General features: G+C 37.6%; 3 protein-coding genes across 4 annotated transcripts; all 3 read left to right on the top strand.

Annotated features, from left to right (window-relative positions):
- The first annotated feature begins 7039 nt into the window (after window positions 1-7039).
- Window positions 7040-10424, top strand: LOC103140592 (V-set and immunoglobulin domain-containing protein 1-like). The gene is made up of 5 exons (XM_007555808.2): window positions 7040-7817; window positions 7936-8637; window positions 8735-8860; window positions 9760-9803; window positions 9903-10424. Exons 1-5 carry the CDS (start codon window positions 7763-7765, stop codon window positions 10029-10031), a joined length of 1056 nt encoding a protein of 351 aa, XP_007555870.1. The 5' UTR covers window positions 7040-7762; the 3' UTR covers window positions 10032-10424.
- A 2159-nt stretch (window positions 10425-12583) lies between these two features.
- On the top strand, window positions 12584-15325 carry LOC103140664 (uncharacterized). Of its 2 annotated transcripts, XM_007555910.2 has the most exons (5): window positions 12584-13580; window positions 13689-14393; window positions 14464-14577; window positions 14666-14709; window positions 14834-15325. In XM_007555910.2, exons 1-5 carry the CDS (start codon window positions 13526-13528, stop codon window positions 14921-14923), a joined length of 1008 nt encoding a protein of 335 aa, XP_007555972.2. In that variant the 5' UTR covers window positions 12584-13525; the 3' UTR covers window positions 14924-15325. The 2 variants fall into 2 exon arrangements, with proteins under 2 accessions (XP_007555972.2, XP_016528786.1); XM_016673300.1 differs by having other exon boundaries at window positions 12584-14393.
- A 1271-nt stretch (window positions 15326-16596) lies between these two features.
- On the top strand, window positions 16597-19129 carry LOC103140663 (uncharacterized). Its single transcript, XM_016673323.1, has 5 exons — window positions 16597-17107; window positions 17190-17534; window positions 18686-18826; window positions 18901-18944; window positions 19024-19129. The coding sequence occupies exons 1-5, from the start codon at window positions 16954-16956 to the stop codon at window positions 19120-19122; spliced, it is 783 nt and encodes a 260-aa protein (XP_016528809.1). The 5' UTR covers window positions 16597-16953; the 3' UTR covers window positions 19123-19129.
- The last annotated feature ends 235 nt before the right edge of the window (window positions 19130-19364 follow it).

Here is a 19364-nt window from a genome sequence, read left to right as displayed (position 1 = left end):
TGAGGAAAGAGATTATGTTGACAAAGACTGTCTAAAGGCGTTAACCAGGAAATGAAAACTCTGCATAAATGGGTCTTTAAAATGTACAATGTTCGTAAAGTGATCAATGTTTTGGTGTCCATCACAAAGCCCTGATCTCAGTCTGTAGACCTGGTGTGTGTGTGAGTGAGGTGGCCTACCAAACTGACTCAGTTCTACTAGCTCTGTCAGGAGGAATGGGCCAGAACTCCAGCTAACTATTGGTAGAAGATCCTGTAAGGAATCCCAAAATGTTTGACCCTAGTTATGCCGTTCAAAGGAGTTGCTACCAAAAACTAAAGGGCTGTATGTAAATTTCTGACTTTGAAGAAATTCAAAAATAAATGTAACTTATTCTTTCTCTTGTTATTGTGGCATTTAGCAAATAGAAATAAATCTGGTAATTCTAGCTGACCTAAAACAAAATAAAGTGTATGTAAACTTTTGGTTTCACCTATAAATATATTGCTTGCAGGTTGGTTGGTTGCACAGAAATTTAAGGCACACAGTATAACCATACTCATATTTTGCAAGTTTTATTTCCATTTATTCTTTCTCACACACTTGAGATGTAATTCGGTAAACAGACGTTATAAATACCAAAATCCTCCAAGGACAAATATGATTCTGAGATAATATAATCTGATAAATCTCATCATAAATGTATGACTTTTATGGATGTTGACATAGTGTTCTTGGGAATCAGGCAAGTGGTGGAAAGAATTGCTCAACCAGTTCCTTGACTGAAACTAACAATAAGAACAGTGAGACTGATAAGCCAACTGTAAGCAATTTAACAAAAAACACTGGGGGTTAAGTTACATATTAAACTGCAATATGAAAGCAGCAATAAGCTGTTGGCCTGCTAAAACAAATTGAACCTGGCTTTTGGCCGACTCCTGGACATAAACAAGTCTATAGCAGTTGGTTGAACAGACCGCAGGACAATAAGATGTTCAACAAACTAATATGAAAGTAGTTCTTCATACTCTGAAATGATAATAGTTTACGGGAATGGCTTACTTGAAGGGCTGAAATTATGCAATAAAACAATAAACAACTAAACATTACTCAGCTGACTCCCTGGTGTACATCAACTATAAAACGATGAAGGCGCTCTGTCAATGTTAGATTTATATTATTTAAAGTTGTGGGAATTCAAAGCAAAAATAATTATTACCATGGGCCAGCCAAAGTTGAAATCTAAATCAAATTGACAATCAATAGTGAGAGTTGAAGATTTATTAACAGACCCTTTGTATGTAATGTGACTGTAAGCTATTTTACAAAGAAGAATGGGATCAATCTGCACATAACCTAATGAAAAAAGGTGTATGCCGTTTGAATACTTTTGCAAGGCTTTGTAAAAATCTGTCAACCTAAACACTTCTTAAAGGCTCGTATTGTCTGTTTTGTTACGTTTTCCAATTCAGGTGAAAAAAATAAACAATTTTGTTCAGTTAAGACTCTGGCCAGCAGAGGGCAGCATTTCACCAGCTTTTTGGAGAATTCACTCTGGCAAACATTTAGTGATCAGAACGCTACTGGATGAAGTGATCCTACATCGCATAGGTTTGGCCACCCGACTAAGAAGTTTGCACCAACATTGTATTTTAAAATAAATAATGCACACAGATAACTTGTTTTAAAAAATAGAATTTACAAAAAGGACACTGTGATCAAGTGACAAAAAAGGGGTTTAAGTTTCATAAAATGGCATCTTGTTCAGAGCTTTGAAGCTCACATGCTTTCCTCAACTTTAAACTTGTCGCCTCAAGAAGAGAGCAATGTCATTTGAGTGTTACAGGTGGTTTACAAAAACAGAAACCAGAAAAGCATTTGTCTTTGCTGTGCTCCCGCTACGGTCCAGGCCTTTCACATCGACCACAGCCTCAGTGGTTTTGTCGGCTCCACCTCTCCTCCGTCCTGACAGGATGTATACGTGGTCGTAGCTTTGATGCAACTTATTTGTTCCTGCTGCTTTGCTGCTTTACGCCAACAACTCTGACTTGTACTTCTGTCTTCACATAACCCTAAAAGACCAGTGAGAATCACTGGTACTGCTGGTAGATATTTGTACAAGCGTAGTATGAGCTTCTTGACACGGTTAAGATACTTTTTTCTTTCTGCATCTATGCTTTTAATTAAACTAAATCACCTTCTTCTCCCCATCAGGGCTACACAGTAGGGAATTGTTAGTGCCATTGCCTTGCAGCAAGAATGTTGTGTGTTCAAATCTTGACCAGGGATCTTTCTCCAAGAAGTTTGCATAGCTGCCACTATGTAGAAAAAAAAAACACAGCCAAAGAATGATAGGGTTAATTTCACATTTTAGACTTGACTTTTTCCGAGAAACACTGATGTGGGTCTGTACCTGTTGTCTCTTTGCAAAACTCAGGAAGTTTGGGTTTAGGTGAGAAAACTGTTTGCCTCTTAAGCTTCGTCTACACTTAGTCAACAACTTTAGCATACTTACCACAGCCTGTACATTCAGACCACAAAGGTCAAAGAACAGAAGTGGCCCAAGAATGTTGTTTCTTAACATCACATTTCACATCATTACACACACAGCATATACTTGTGTATACTGCATATAGAGAATCACTTTCACCATTTTCACCAATAAAGGGAGGTCATTTGTGGAAAATGAGCACATTTTACTAGTCCTCTATTTGTTTTGAAGTTGCACTGAGCTCTGCTAATCAGAGGTATGGTGTGAATTACTTTTTGGTTAAGGTTAGAGTTTGGAATAGATTGGTAATAATCAGGGTTAGGGGAAAATGTTTGGATTCCGCATAAATTCAGTTACTAAGGTGAATGGAAGTCAATACAAAGTCCTCAGATGGACAGAAGTCCAAGGAGTGATGCCTGACAGGAGCTTCCATGCTGTGGAGAAACAGGTTATGTGCCATTTGTTTGCATGTCTGGATGCACCTTTCTGGAATTCTGACAATTACCTCTTTCCCTATTGTCTTGATTTTGGTCTCCAACCTTCTCCTTCATATTGTCCGTTGTGGTGCCATCCACTCTTAAGGTTACCTTTGCCAAGCATCTAAAGGATCATTGGTTCTTGGTAAAGAGCAAAACATACAAGGGACTTTGTCACTGTGCATTGTGGCCAATTCTACTCTCACCTTTGTATACTTTGCTTTCCTCCTTGGTAGTCTCCGATGAAGTCCACTCTTACTAACAGTGATGAATGCTGCCATCTGGTACTCATGTTCCTTGACTTTGGAGTTCACCTTTCATTTCTTTGGAAGTTGTTCTGGGCTCTTCAGTTACCATTCGAATCATGCTTCTCTTTAATTTGTTATCAATCTTCCTCCTGCAACCATAGAGGTTGGCCACAGTTCTGTGGACCTTAAACATGTCAGTCATATGGACAACTGTTGTCACAGGAGATGCACAATGTTCTTCCTAATCTCTTGGCTCAACTCTTTCCTTGGCTTCCTGTGGTCTGTGTTCAGTGTGGTAAACATGATGTCACCAAACAGCACAGTGACTACTTGTCACCCATTAACTAGGCAGACTGTAATGCTAATGAGAGGACACACATTAGTTTAACAGGCCCCTATTTTTGAATTATTTTCAATTGATTCTAGAGGTACCCTCACGTTTGTCATTAGTTTATTTTTAAAATGATTATGTGCAACCATGTTTGTTTCACTGATCATTGTGAGCTTTTCAGTTATTAACTGAGGAGTAGCAGCAATTTTGTTCATGTGTGTATATATGTATAAGTATATGAGTCTTAATAAGGATGACTATGGAAACAAATACAGACACTGAAGATTATTGCAGTCATCTTTAGCCCAGCAGATTACACCTTTTAGTGTATAATGGTGTCCCTCCACTGCTGTGGTGAAGGTGGTATGACCTAAACAGCAGAAGTTTCCACTGATGGAAACTCGAACACAGGAAGCCCCACGTCAGCCCCCAAGAAGACTCCTGCTTCACTTTTGATTTCGCTGGCTATGCTTTGTACATAAAACCAAGTGATGAGGAATAATACTGGAGGTATGAGACAGGGAGAAAAATGGACACTTTATATACATAGGACATCCACTGTCCAAATTTATGTGCATGCTTAATGTTTATTTCTGTTTTAGCATCTCTAGTAGTTCAAAATGAGCTAAAACAACCCAGGCTTGTTTAAAAAGCCACTAAAAGACAACTACACTACAGTGAATTCTAAAATCAAAATGTCTATGTAAAGGAAAGAACATTTGTTCAAAATGTACAACCCATAACCAAACATCCATCTTTCAAGAACCAACATGCTGGGTTGTGTGTCAGAAGACAGATTATATTTAGAATATTGAGGTAAAAAAAAAAAAAAAAATCAAAGCTTCTGAGGAATACTATTCACAAAAATATAAACTGCTTCCCATTTGATAAGACTCAAATAAAAGAATCTAAGAGAGAATTATCTGGAAGAAATTCGACATTTGACAAATTCTGATACTTCTGGTCTGTTGGAGAGGAGACTTGTGGAATCTGAGTTTCCGTATGACAGCAAATACGGGTTGTGAACAGTCACAGAAACGAAAATCTTGCATTGAAAAGTTGATAATGTAACAACATTTCTAAGTAAACTGCGTCTGTTCATTATGTGTGCCAGAGTCAGACTAACTTTACTATCTTGGAAAACTGAGAAAACAAACCAACCACGAAGGTTGGTATTGGTAATTTGCTAAGTTATTGTTCCTGCTATTGATAATTTTTGTCTTTTAAGATTTCAGATGCAGTGTCACATTGACAAGAAGACCCACCAGAAATAACATGTAAAATATTTACTTGACACAAGCAAATTTGTATTGAGGTGAAATTATGAGGTGTGCTAGATTTCAGAAACCGTCTATTCTGGTGGTGTTGCTTTTACACAACAGTCTCAAAGCCCTGCTGTCTGTCTGTGGTTAACAGTGTAAAAATGGGCATTCAGCACATCTTTTTCTTAAACACGTGCATTCAGAATGGTACTAACAGGAAGTCTGAGTGTGATTCTATTTTTATCACTAGAGCTTTAAAGTGCAACACAGATGCCATCAAAAACTGAGAATGAACAACTGCATACAGCTGTTATACACCAATACTTCCTTCAATGATTAAATGCTGTAAAATTATTAACTAACCCTAAAATGATCTATTTGCAAATTTAGGTGTAAATCTTTTTCTTTTTACTTTTACCAACTTGTTATTTTGGATTAGAAATAATCTAGTCAATCTGGTAGAGAATCTAAATTTTTCAGTGAGGGTAAAGTTTTCCAACCTTAAAGAATCAGAACTCACCAACAAAGAAAAATCTTTAAATACCAGTGAAAACAAGCCAGAAAACCTGGTCAGCCATTGTAAAAAGAGAAAGGATGCTGTAATGTCAAAAAGGAGTTTTCCATAGTTTTTTTTACATTTGTAATGCCAACATTACATGGTTTTATTGTACATAAAACCAATGATTAAATTGTTTTATTACATGATATTTGTAATAAAAAAGCAAAGATTTTATTCACATTGTTTTATTATTTGCAGAAACTAATGTCTCATTTGATTACAATAACTGTAAATCAAAATAAAAAATTTTGGATTTAACTGCTTATGACTACATCACCTTCAGATGACGGTTGCTTTTGTCTACATTCAACAGTCTGTACACAAATCTGACCTAGGAAAATTAAGCTAACATTTAGCTTAATGCTAACCCGGCGATGTAAGAATCTGTTCACAGCTTCCCCTGTGGTCTGTTATCAACTGAATCGATCGCAGCGTGCTTTGATCAGGGTTTGTCACTCGGCTCGGCTCTTCTTTGTGTCTTCTTTGGTTTCTCTCAGGAAGTCTTATGATCTATATTGTATCCTGTATACTTAAAGGCCAACGCTACTGTAGAAAAACAAAATGGTTTGCTGATATAATATTCTGGCTTTAATAATATACATATATATCTTTTTTACAATATTATGTTATGTAGTGTAATAAACAAGTGGTTTATATAACTACATACTGTAACCTAAAAGCATTTTTGCCTCTTAAGTCAGATTCTTTCATCTTTACTGAACCAGTATAAAGAAAATCAATCATCATGTTCTCATTGACTTGTTGACTATCAGCAGATTAGGATACAGGTGTTATTAAAATAAAGTTACCACAGAAAGCTTGACTGGAGAGTTTTGTTTTCATTTTGTGCAGTGGACATGCACTTTACCATTTATAGGGATAAATGGTGTAAAATATACACTGTGAGAGTAACCTCACTATGTAGAGACTATCTGACCATCTAGAATAATACCGAAGTTATGCCACAACATTTGGATACACTCATATAAATTCCAAAGCAGTGAGGCATATCTGCAATATATATGCTATCTATCGCTAAGTTCCATCACTCATCCCACTGAATCTTTGTAGGTAAGAAAGTGTGGTGGAGAATAAGTAACTAGAGGGAACCTCTGCCTTTTCACAGCTCAATTTTAGTTAATATTTCATTGAAATATGACTCCAAATTATTTCAACATGTCCAAAATATCCATGGCAGACTGGCCACAGATGTTTTGAGTATTTCTTTTGAATATCAAAAATATTCAAAAGAAAATAAAATGCAGCGTGGCATACTGATACTCAAGTGGTACAATGCTACATGACATGCTATTGGATGATGTTTAACAAAGCAGCCACTCCAGGAACAGCATTTTTTTCCTTTTTTTCTTTTGAATGACCACAGTGTCTCAGCATAAATGGGACCAGATTTGGGTAGTAACTAGTTACAATTACTCAGTTACATTTACTTAGGTAACTTTTTTGAAAAAGTAAAATAAAATAAAATACTTGTAGGAGTTTTTTTTTTACTTCTCTGTGTTTTTCACTTTTACTTGAGTAATTTAAATATGACGTATTTCTACTTGAGTAAAACTTCTGGATTCTCTACCCACTGAATGAAAAACAAATATGTTTTAACCAAAGATTCACCAGACAAAGACACACACAGTTAGTTTCACATAAAAGTTTTATATTGAAAGAAACTGATTTGGAAAAAAAAATTATTTTGCCTGATTTTGTTATATTTTGTTAGTTATATGAATTATTGTCTGTTTGGTCCTTAACTTTATTTTCCACTTAACTTTATATTTTTGTCCATCTTGATTATGTAATTTTTAAATATTAAATGATTGATGATTGATCACTTGTTTTGTACTTGAATAGCCTTTTTACCAAATACATTTTTACTCTTACTTGAGTCATTTGGTGGGCAACTATTTACTTTTACTTGAGTAAAAATAACAGTAACAGTGCTGGTCTTACTTGAGTAAAATTTTTGCAGACTGTTATCTGAAATTTCTGAATAATAATAATAAAAAAACATTTGGTGCTTTAAGTATACCATGCTCCTTATTTGATCTTGTTTACTAGCTTGTAGAGCTAATACTGATGAATGATAGTTGCTGCTCTGTTTTGTGACAAAGATGGGGTTTTATTGTATCTGCAAAAGTTCTTGTCATGTACATTAAGCAAAGCAAGGTGAGCTTTGATGTGTCTGACTGAAGCAGGCGCTTCTTTGTGATTTTGGTCAGAAGGATCCTGTCAGGTCTTCAGCTTTGTTCTCTCCATGTTTGTCTTCTTTAAGACCTAAAGTGACACTATAGGCAGCTGTGATCATGAGATCATGTTCTCCTTGTAGCCAATCAGCACAGCCTTGTCTCTGTGGAGTTCAGTAAGCATCAAAGTGCTTTTCATTCAACACGTCCATTTCAGCAGGATGACACCTTCAGGCTCTATTTTCTGTCTCTTGGTCGTCCTCTTATGGAGAAAGGGTGAGTAGTGTTTTATGAGATCGGTCATTTTAACTTTCTAGTTTGTCCTGCTTCAAACATTTCTATCTTTTGTGAAATGTAAATTTTGGTAATTTTATTTTTTACATTTTCTGTTCAGTTGAGCTGAATTATTTGGGAAAATCATCTGTTCATCAACAGAGGAGCTTTATGTCAGCTGAAGTTGGCAGCAGCGTGACTCTGCATTGTTCTTATGGGACTGAAGCTGCGAGGTATTACTGGTACAAGCAATCTCTGGGACAGAAGCTACAGATTATCTCTATCAGTTATAAATTTGATAAAAGTGGCGAGTTTCATGACGAGTTCCAGGACAACCCACGATTCACTGTGAAAACCAACGATGGGAAAAGTCAGTTAAATATTTTTCACTTAAAACCATCAGACACAGGAACTTACTTTTGTGCAAGTGGCATTTCATTTGTGTTTGAGTTTGGGGAGGGTGTCACAGTCAGCGTGAAGAATCCGGTTCTGGAAAATACAAGCTGGATCCGTCAGTCTGAATCTGGAACCGTCCAGATGGGAAGCTCTGTGACTCTGAACTGTACAGTTCAAACTGGGAGCTGTGGTGGAGAACACAGTGTTTACTGGTTTAGACACTCTGGAGAATCTCATCCAGGACTCATTTACACCCACGGAGGAAGCAGCGATCAGTGTGGGAAAAGTCCTAACACACAAACACACACCTGCATGTACGATCTGCCTATAAGGAACCTGAATAAGTCTCATGCTGGGACTTATTACTGTGCTGTTATTTCATGTGGACAAGTTCTGTTTGGAAACGGGACAAAGCTGGATGTGGAAGGTGAGTCGTGTCATTTCAGAGACGTTTTTGTTTGCTAGTAGGAAAACTGTCTAAAACCTAAAGCTTTCTGTCTGTGTGGGTTTGTCCGGGTTTGCAGGTGAGGCCGTCTCTTTGTCCTTGGTTTATTTCTTAAGTGCAGCTTTTATTTTCACCGTCATCCTGAGTGTTTTACTGGCCTTCACACTGCACAAGATGCACAAGAGGAACAGCTGCCAAACTTCAGGTTATTTTTGTTAAAAATGATTTTCCCCATTACAGATTTTATTTTTGTTTTGTAACACTTGCGCCTTGTAAATCATCCAAAAATTCTAAAGTCTTGACAGGCTGATTTTAAATTATAATTTCATTTATTTAGGAAAATGCTCTCCAAACCAACCTGGTGTTAAGCCTGATATCTGGTTGTACCGTGTTGAGTGACAGCAACTGCTATCAGACATTTGCAATATCTGGCAGAGCCAAACATTCAGCGGTGTCCTTTTAAATATGGTTCTGACTTGTAACCCAGAAGGATTACAGATTCTTCTTCTTCAGTATTTTCTGTTGGAGAGCAGAATTCATGTTTCTATTAAGTCATCCAGGCTTTTCAATTTATCAAAAAGTGTTTTGAATCACGTGTAATTTTCTTTCCACTTCCACAATTATTTTACTACTTTGTGTTGGTCTTTCACATAAGATCCCAAATAAATATATTTTCTATTTGTGGTTGTAAAAGTTCAAGGGGTGTGAATACTTTTGGAAGCCACAGTAAGTCACGTCTGACAGTGATCAGAACTGGGTGTGGCGATGAGGCCATTCACATTGTGCTTGGTTGGTTTGGATGGCATCTTTCTATCAATAATCAAAATTATAATTTAAAAACTGCTTTTGGTATTTATAAATTCTACATTTGATATTAAATTTTGATTATCTAAAATGTGTAAATGTGACAGAAAAACAAAACAGTTTACATGCATATNATACATACATACATACATACATACATACATACATACATACATACATACATACATACATACATACATACATACATACATACATACATACATATATATAGATAGATATATATATATATAATTTTTTTTGTTTATACTAAAGATGCCTTTTGCCTTTTGCCTGTCACAGAGTTTAACGGAAGACTTTCATGTCATCCAGCAACAAGCACTGAGGTACCGCATCTCATCTCTTATATTTCACAAACTATTAATTGTCTCATTGTGAAATTTGAAAAAAAAAAAAAACTAATTTCAGGAGTGTTCTGTTACCAGGTACATCAAGTCGCAGGCGACCTCCATTATGCTGCTGTAAATGTTAACCAGCTCAGCAGACCAAGGAGACACAGGAAGAGCACAGAGACTGAGTGTGTGTACTCAGCTATTACACACACTCTGAACTGAAGATGGTTCAGTTCACTCTCCTAAAGCTGCCTGGAGAACTGAAGCACAGCTCAGAGACTGTTTCGGGTCAAAGACTGAAGAATAGTTCTGTTTTTTTTTTTTTTTTTTACATTTCACAGAATAAACTTATTTAAATTGTTAAACTTCTTAAAATGACTAAATTGTGTGTGTTTGATCGATTAGATGCCAGTTTTTACAGTGCGTAGATTATGATAATTTGCTTAGTTGCCAACTTTGAATTCAGGTTAATGCTGTTCAAACAAAAATACCATAATATTCCTGAAGGAAATTTAAATGTTTTAGTAAATTCATTTCTTCAAAGAGTTCTTATAGATGATGATGACTGTTGGCTAGAAAGAAAACTGTGTTGCAGCAAATCTGAAGAAGCCTCTGTCTGTGGATATTCACCGATCATCAGTGTTGTTCATTATTGTTTTCATTTTATGAAGCATCATTTTGAACAGTCAGAACACAACAGAATTAGGCTTCTTTGTTCAGCTTTTTAAAATCTACCAGTTAACGATGTATTGGAAGATATACAGCATCTTGCTGCAAACACTAAAGGACCTAAGTTTTGTTTGGTGTGGTTTTTCTTGATTGACTCTTGATGCATTAAATCCACTAGCATGTATTCTTTTTTTTAGTAATTGGAGCCTTAATTTGATAGTGAATTGACAGGAAGGTGGGATATGAGAGGGGGGGAAGGTCATCAGGCCGAGACTTGAACCTCTGACATTCACGCTGAAGACTGAAGTCTTCATGTGTGGTCTGTGCTTAACTCCTGCACCACCACAGAACCCCGGCATGTATTCTTTTGACAAGATTTACTTTCGCTAGTTTTTTCTCTTGGATACAGAACAAAGTGTTTTGTTTTTGTTTTATGTAAAAATATTTTTTCAGAGGATGTTTGGTCTTTTCTTTTCCAGCATGTGTATAATTGTAGCTCTGCATGAATTCTTACGTCACTCTACTTGAACAATCAGCCCTTGTTGAAGAGTCAGTATAGTGAATTTATAAAATCACCTTTAAATCTCATATCGATAGTGAAAGATGGTTGATTTTTCTTTTTTATTGAACCTGAGATATAATATTGTAATACTTCCATGGTTCTGTATTCTATCTGATGGTCTGGCATATTCAGGAGAGCGTTTCCACCACTAGGTGGACTCTCACTGGGCGGCGGGGTTAAACCCAAATACCTAACGCTGTGTCATAATAGTGCGACAGCAAGCGTGATGCACAAGCATTGACGTACTTCTGTCCCCCAATCAATGGATCATACTCTGTGATGCCCCATGGACTGATTGGGCCCTGGTGTGGTGCGGTGCAGGTTGGTTGGATGGGCCACTTTTGCAATGAAAACAGGTCAAATATGGTACCGAACTGCACCAACTCTGGTCAATGTCGCCCAAGGTGATTGACAGACCCAAGAATCAAGACCAGTTGTTTCAGGATTCTGCTAAAGATGATGCTGATATGTGAATCTTATATTAAATGCAGTTTATTTAGCTGCTCCTCCATCTCTCTGAGTATACATGCTTCATTGAATTCTCTCAATTTAAGAAGTCATGACTTTTGGTAGTTGTAGCTTACAACCTCTATCAGAGGTCAGGGGTTACTGCTGGCTTCAGCCTCTGTCTCTGCCTGTGGCCTTTGCTCACACACAGCGAGTTATCACTCTGCTGGCTGTTATTCACATCAACTCCTGCTCTACTCTTAAACCAGCCACATCCTCTGCTCTTGTAGGAGAGGATGTGGCTCTCCTACATCTGCTGTGTTAACAATCAGACACAAACTCCAGAGGTTTCCTCCACTCTTGATGAGTTATAGCTGATCTAGTAAGTCTATTCAGTCGACAGGTTGCACGAAGTTTAATTCCACATGGAAACAGAGACCAGCTCCAGCTCCAGATGGACAAAACAGTAACAAACATAAGAATTGTCAGTTGTGAAATTGTGGACTGTTAATATGCGCTAGCATCCATTTAATGTGAATTTTCTCAGTTTGCGTTGTCTCAGCTAAAACAGTCGTTAGCTTTTGTGCCGCAGTCAGTTGACTGGCTAAATCATCTGATGAGGATGATTGATGTGGTGTACAGGAGCTTTTCCTCTATTTGAGGACTTATTTACCTTTTCAAGAAGCCGTCAGGGATTACTTCTGTCTGCTACAGTAAAAGATGCCTGTACAGATAAAACATCCCAGACGTTTTACACGGTGGACCAAAACCCACCCCCCAAAAACAATAAAAAAATATTCAATTGTCAACCAGATTATAAATCTGTATCTTTACTTGCAAATCAGAAGTTTTCATTACATCCCCAACATATATGACCTACAAAATAAAAAAAGTAAAAAAACAAACAAACAAACTTTAAAGTAATAAAACTTAAATATAGTGACACATTAAGTGTAAACTACTCAAAGATAATCATATCACTCTGAGTATATATATACAAAAAGTGTAATATATTTTTATTCACTTGGTTTACGTGAGTTAGTGCATTAACTCCGGTTGACTCATTCTGAGAGGGACCAAATGAAATCTGATTGGATTTCATTTTCATTCGTTCTTGTGCCAGAAGCTTTAGCTTGGCTAATGTGGCTGAGATTGATGTATGGCTATTATCAAAACAAAATCACATTGTAGCAGTTCTGGATAAAACAGACTAATTTGAACTTCAATTGTAAATAATAATGTCTTGTACTCATTTTCACAACTTTACGAATAATTAAAAGTTTCCAGCCCTGCTGTGGTTGTAGTTGCTAAGACTAAGCAGGTCAGTGTAGCATTTGAAGGCTTATCTAGAGGAGGACATCACTTCACCTCATCTCAGAACCGATGAACTGATATTTCCTAGCAGTGACTTTAGGAGGTCTTCAAAATCACAGGAATGTCTGAAAGACACAGATAACCATTGTTCCATGTCACAGTTCTGAAACTCACAGCTTTGTGTTTGTAGCCATTTTCTGAAATGCATCAATTCACACAGATTTTTGGGTCAGCTCCCTTTACTGGCACCAATGTCAGAGCTGCACAGGATGTAGCTGTGGTTACACTCCCACAAAGGTCCCCCAAATACAATGAGTCAGTGGAAGCCTGCATGAGTGTCTTTTCTGCCAGTGAAATAATGGCAAAAAGCAATTCTAAATTATTATCATTGTTAAGTACATTGTTTATGTACTTAGATCCATTAAAACATAAGGAAACATATAAAAGTTACATTTCATTATATAGTTTATTTGTCCTTCTGTCATCACATCACAACAAAAGTGCTGAGTACAGTTTGGTCTCAACAAAGCAAAATGACAAAAATAATTGTTTCCAGCAAGTCATTGTGCTAACTGTTAGAAGTACAGAAGTTTACACCACAGTTCGCATGTTTCCTTAGTAGGACTGTTGTGTCACTTGATGCTAGCCAATCCTGTACAGTCATGTCTCTTAAAAGTGGAAAAAAGTTCAACCTTCCTTTCATTCGAACCGTTAATCAGACACAATGACTTCTGAACCTCTGGTCTTCTGTCTCACATGTTTACTTCTGGGACAAATGGGTGAGATTTTTATTTCTTTTTCTGGATTTTATACATTTTGTGCCAATTCTTTACAGAATGGTTCCAGAGAATTTTGTTCAACAGAATTTTATTCTGCTATCCTTTCAGCTCCACCGTCTGTTCTGACGTCTTCTCCTGTTCATCTAAAGAGCAGCTTTATATCGGCTCCTGTTGGCGGTGAGGTGACCTTACGTTGTTCCTATGAAGGCGATGAGTCAGCGTGGATCTGCTGGTACAAACAAACTCTGGGACAGAATCCAAAACTCATCTCTAGTTTCTTTGTGTATAGTCCGGAAAACATTTTCTATGGAGAATTCGAGAACAATTCCAGATTTACCCTGATTAGAAAAAACCGAACAACAAACCTGATCATTTCTAACCTTAAAATGTCAGATTCAGCCACTTACTACTGCGCATTCACCTACGCACAAATTGTGAGCTTTTCAGAAGGTGCAACAGTCATTATTAAAGATCCAGATTCTGACATCCGACCTTCGGTTCTTCAATCAGAACCTGAGAGTGTTCGGCCAGGAGACGCCGTGACTCTGAACTGTTCAGTACAAACTGGGAGCTGTGGTGGAGAACAAAGCGTTTACTGGTTCAGGAAGTCTGAAGAATCCCACCCAGGACTCATTTACACTCATGGAGGCAAGAGAGACCGATGTGAGAGAAATCCCAACACACCAACACACACATGTGTGTACAGCCTGCCTCTTAAGGACCTGACTGTGTCAGATGCTGGGACCTACTATTGTGTCGTTAGTTTCTGTGGGCAGATCGTGTTTGGAAACGGAACCAGACTGACACTCATGAGTAAGTAGATCTCTCAATGAGTTTCTGTTTAAGAAATGAAGACATGTTTCTGACTGTGGACTCTCTGCAGGTGAGGGAAAATTCTTGGTGCATTTTGTGACTGGATTGTTGGCTGGTCTCTTCCTTGTTTTAATCGTTATCATAGTGTACAGGATGAAAAATAAACACACCAACCAAGCTGCAGGTACATTTAAAAAAAAAGAGCATTGTTCCTTGTTTTCAATAAAACGTATGCAAGTGACACATATTTTTTTATTTTTTTTGAAAACTAGAGCCAAGAATTCCAGATCCAACTACAAACACCACAACAGAACAGGTGAGATATATCTTTATAATCTATAATTAGATTGTATATAATTTCTGAGAACCTTTTAAAAACAGATTAAATAAGTTATTTTTCCCTCTCGGCTCACATTTGGTTGTTTATTTGTTGTTTCCAGGGCACCAGCCAACCTACAGACAGCCTCCATTATTCATCTGTAGATGTAAACCGGCTCAGCAGGTCCAGAAGAAAAATGAGCAGCAACTGAGAAAGAGATTACCTCCAGCATAGGCTGGAGAAAATATACTTCATTTGGTAGGTTTAGGAGCAGGTCTTACAATGAGTTTGCACTTGTTGTTGTTGGTCAGACATTAATACAAACAGAGAACATCCCCTTTAAATTCTATGAATTGATCTATTTTGTAAACATCTAGGGTTTACTCATGTTTTTTCTCAAACCTTTCCATTTTTTCGTTATCTTTTTTCTTTTTTATACAGTGTTTCATAGCGTTTAATAGATTTTAAAAAAATCTGAGCCTGTTAAACACCGGCTCATTTATGCGTCAAAACAATAGAATTGACAGAGACTAGGCTTTTGTTTTATGCTGTGACTTCACCAACTTACCTGATTTACTGTATATGAATCCAATAAACATGTTATACCAGTAAATGTTTGCTTGGTTATTTTGATTCGATCAGGGATCATAATATTAACTGTCACAGTATAAATGTCTTGTTTCTAATGTTATGTCAAAATGGAACCGTCCTAAACAGGAAAAAAAAAAAAACATAATGGAAAAACTTGGCACAAACTTTCCTCTTCATAAAGCGTATAGTTAGACTCAGTGGAGGATTCTGATATGGGCAGCATGGGCAACTGCCCAGGGCGGCATCTTGTGGGGGCCAACATGAGCGAAGGATCTGAATGTCAACAGTAATACATCATCACAACAACACACATCACCCCCCACACCCCAACTTTCTGACGCTAAGGTTCTTGGCATCAGACTGGTGCATTATGTGTGTCACAAGGAAACATTAGCAACTGAATAACATATAAAACCTCAACAATGTGTCCAGGAAGCAATCATTTCTCAGCAGCTGAGAGCCCACATCCTTGTAGAACAAGGTTCTGCTTTCTACCAGACTAATTGTCACCACCTATTAGTATGTTTATTTACCGCCCACCCTTTCACGAGGGCCTGATTCGTTCAGTTGGTCTTAGTTTGTTTATAAGTCAGTTGTTTAGTTTGTGATCACTCAGAACGTGAACTTGTAAAGGTTGTTGATTCCCAGACTTTCAGTTAGGAAACTAAAATCTGCTGGAGCCAATGTGTTGGTGGAAACTGTAAGTCTTTTCAAAATCTAGAAAGATTCAGGTGTGATGGGGTGGAAAAACATGCACTGGGATTTGGTAAGAAGCTTAATCTGAGAATTCATTTAAATCACGATTCGGTATCTGACTTGTCTAGTTGTCTTTAAGGAAGGTGATATCCAACAGTTGGTTATGAGTACTGACCAACTGAAGCTGTTTAACCACCCAGTAAAATCATAAATATGTTAGGAGAACACAACTCACTCAGGAAGGTTTTCCTTGTCATTTTATAACTGTTGACTTGCTAAATACAGTTTGATCTCCTTGGCTTTGGAAAAGCAGGGCTGTGATTGGCTGTAGGCTGCATGGAGGAGCAGCTGGTGCCACTGTTGCCAAGCAGCAAGCAGGTCCTGTGTTTGAATCCCAGCCTGTCTGCATGGAGTTTGCATGTTCTCCCCATGATCACACTGTATCCACGGCGCCCCCTGCCTCTCAGCCAATCAACTCTGTTCTCTTAACATAACCTATTTTCACAGAAGTCGTTCCTGCAGTTCCTGCTACAGATGCGCCAAAAACAAACAGAAAGGAAGTAAAAAAGTTTAAAATGTTGGTCACTAAATGAATTGTAGAGGGAGAGTAAAGAAGAAGAGGAAGTGAATTTCAAACTTGACTTGTGATCATTTGAAATGATGATGTGATGTTGAAGCTAAAACTAGTGATTACATTTAAAACAAATCAGTTTTTTGTGGCAAAGTGAAACCATTAACATCCACCAATGTAAAATCTCCTTTTTAAAAGTTGCTTCAAAGTTTTTCAGTGCGTTGCTGTGACAACAGTCGACATTAGGCTGGCAGGTTGTGGCAACGCTGTTACATTGTTGGTGAACTGACACCTGGTTTTATTAAATAAGTGCTTGTAACAAGGCAGAAGAATAATTTTCCTCCTCGTTTTTAAGTCATGAGTGGGAGGGAACTAAGTCACCAATGAGACTCGAGAGACGTGGCTCAATGCCGGTACAAACTGATAAATCTGTGGAACGGTCGGCCATGTTGGGAGCTCTGAACTACTTTGAGGAAGAAGAAGAAGCACCAAAGATGGCTGTGTTCTTTCTGAAGATGCTGCTGCTCTTCTCATTGTGTGAGTAATTCATCTTTTCATGTTCAACCTTTCTTCCTTTCTGTCTTCAAACAGAAAGCTGATAAAATGTGTTAACTTTCAGGTGAAGCAGAGTTCAGTGAAATCTCTCAGCCCGTTTCTGTTCAGACGCTGAAGCTCAGAGAGTCGGCCGCCATCGAATGCAACATGAAGAGCACAGCTCTGAAAACAGTGTGGTACAAACTGACTGCAGGAAGAAGACTGCATGCGGTCGCAACAGTTGATAATCGGAACAATCGGAGCGTCGTTGCTGATGAATTTCAAAAGCGTTTCTCAGTTGAATTTGACAGCATCAGCAATCGCCTGATAATATCAGCAACTTCATGGGACGATGTTGGAACATACTTCTGTGGAGAGATGCATCGGGATAAGGTTCAGTTTGGATCAGGAACCTTTCTGTTTCTTAAAGGTACTCATGTCTATGAGAATTCATTTCTAATTAACCACGTTGTGCTAATCATCACATTTAATCTCATTTGTTTTCCAAGGCTTGAAGCTGAGCAGCGACTCTGTTGCCCAGCAGCCAGAGATCCGCTCAGTTCAGCCAGGAGAGTCAGTGACCATCAGCTGTACTGTTCAGGGTGGTCAGTGCTCAGCAGGACACACCGCAGTCATGTGGTTGAAAAACCTTCACGCCTCTCCTGCAGACATAATTTACTCATCTGGAGATAAAACCAACAGCTGTAAGAGGGCAGGAAGTGGAGAAAGGTGCGTCCACAGGCTCTTCCTGAAGAACATGGACTCTGATGATGCTGGAATGTACCACTGTGTTGTGACTGCATGTGGACACGTAATGCTGGGGACAGGAACCAGGATTATTCACAGTAAGGCAGCAACACAATGCATGTACACTGTAAAAACGGATAAGTTCTCCTTACTTAAAAAATATATGGAAATTCATTGCCTCATTTTTTTAAAAGTTTTCATTAAATTAACTGAAAGAGTAACATTAACTTGTAAAATTTTAGTAACTTAATAAATCTGTGTATTGGAATTACATAAACAGTATTCAAATAATAAGAGCTAGGCTCTTAGTTTGTCGTTCTTGATGAACTGACTGCATATATGAAGCTCTGGAGTCTACCCTTTCACCTTAAACATCTTAAAACTAATCTTTGTGACAAATAAAAAAAGTGATTTAATAAGTGGCTACTGCTGTTGGCACAATGCATTGTGGGATTCCTTGCTGGCCACTCCTGTCAGATACCCTCATATTACTTCAAATGAACTAAACTCATTTTTAAAACGTTTGAGGCCCTCGACTTATTTTAATCAAGTGTTTATTATAAATAAAAAATAAGCTATATTCATTTATTTGATTAAAGTCAACATTGTAATTCTTTATACACCCAAAAATTCACTGGACTTAGTTTGAATGTTGAAACTTTGAACAAGTTATATTCACTCATCTTTGTCAGTTAGATACAATGTTTTAATTCACAGAGTAGCGTTAATGTTCAGCAGCATACAGTGATGTACATATTTCACAATTCTGCATGATCTGTGTTTATCACAAAGAAATCCAGTACTCTGAATGCTCCTTTTATCATTTATTTGCAGATGATTTAACGTCTCAAAGCATTTTTACGGTCGATCCCAATGCTGCAATATTCATCTCCTCCGTCATCCTCACCATCTGCGCTCTGGGTGTTTATCTGGGATCCTTAGTCTGGATCATCGAGGAGACAAACTGCTGCTTTGGTACCAGAATCATTTTCCATTTGTACCTGTAATGTTGCTACTGGAGGTAACAAACATTTGTCTTTGGCTGTTAGGGTCTTGTGCAGGACTTTCAGCTCCGTTCACAACCCCTGCAGAGGTATATCACCCTCAGATCAGCATTTTATTCACATTTGTGTGATAATGTGGAACTTATTTTGTGATAAATCCTGTTGCAGGTCCAACATGAGGACCATGTCCAGACAGATCTGTCAGCAAGACAGAAAAACTCCATCTGGACTGAATGTGTTTATGTCAATGCAGAGAAACTCAACTGAAGACATTTTGACTGCATGTCTTCCATTAAGTCCTAATAATGTTAGATTTTCATCACTTTATTAACATTTATGTTAATTTAAATATTACTGTAAAGTGTTCTAGTCCATGCATGGTGTTGCAAGTATTCTTAAACCTTAACCATGGCATTATGTCACCTCTTAACAACAACAAACCTTCAATTGGGATTTTATGTACCAGATCAACTCGAACTAGTATTTATTATTATTATTATTATTATTAT

This window comes from Poecilia formosa, unplaced genomic scaffold, assembly GCF_000485575.1.
Source record: "Poecilia formosa unplaced genomic scaffold, Poecilia_formosa-5.1.2 Scaffold73, whole genome shotgun sequence".
Taxonomy (NCBI): Eukaryota; Metazoa; Chordata; class Actinopteri; order Cyprinodontiformes; family Poeciliidae; genus Poecilia; species Poecilia formosa.
Note: the sequence above shows the minus strand (reverse complement) of the source record. Positions and strands in the feature narration are given on the sequence as shown.

Coding starts and splice junctions, on each gene's coding strand:
- LOC103140664 (XM_016673300.1), top strand. CDS start 13,526: ATGACTTCTGAACCTCTGGTCTTCTGTCTCACATGTTTACTTCTGGGA. Junction 14,394..14,463: donor AACCAGACTGACACTCATGA/GTAAGTAGATCT, acceptor GACTCTCTGCAG/GTGAGGGAAAATTCTTGGTG. Junction 14,710..14,833: donor CAAACACCACAACAGAACAG/GTGAGATATATC, acceptor TGTTGTTTCCAG/GGCACCAGCCAACCTACAGA.
- LOC103140592 (XM_007555808.2), top strand. CDS start 7,763: ATGACACCTTCAGGCTCTATTTTCTGTCTCTTGGTCGTCCTCTTATGG. Junction 8,861..9,759: donor GAACAGCTGCCAAACTTCAG/GTTATTTTTGTT, acceptor TGCCTGTCACAG/AGTTTAACGGAAGACTTTCA. Junction 9,804..9,902: donor ATCCAGCAACAAGCACTGAG/GTACCGCATCTC, acceptor TTCTGTTACCAG/GTACATCAAGTCGCAGGCGA.
- LOC103140663 (XM_016673323.1), top strand. CDS start 16,954: ATGAGACTCGAGAGACGTGGCTCAATGCCGGTACAAACTGATAAATCT. Junction 17,108..17,189: donor GCTGCTGCTCTTCTCATTGT/GTGAGTAATTCA, acceptor GTTAACTTTCAG/GTGAAGCAGAGTTCAGTGAA. Junction 18,945..19,023: donor CGTTCACAACCCCTGCAGAG/GTATATCACCCT, acceptor ATCCTGTTGCAG/GTCCAACATGAGGACCATGT.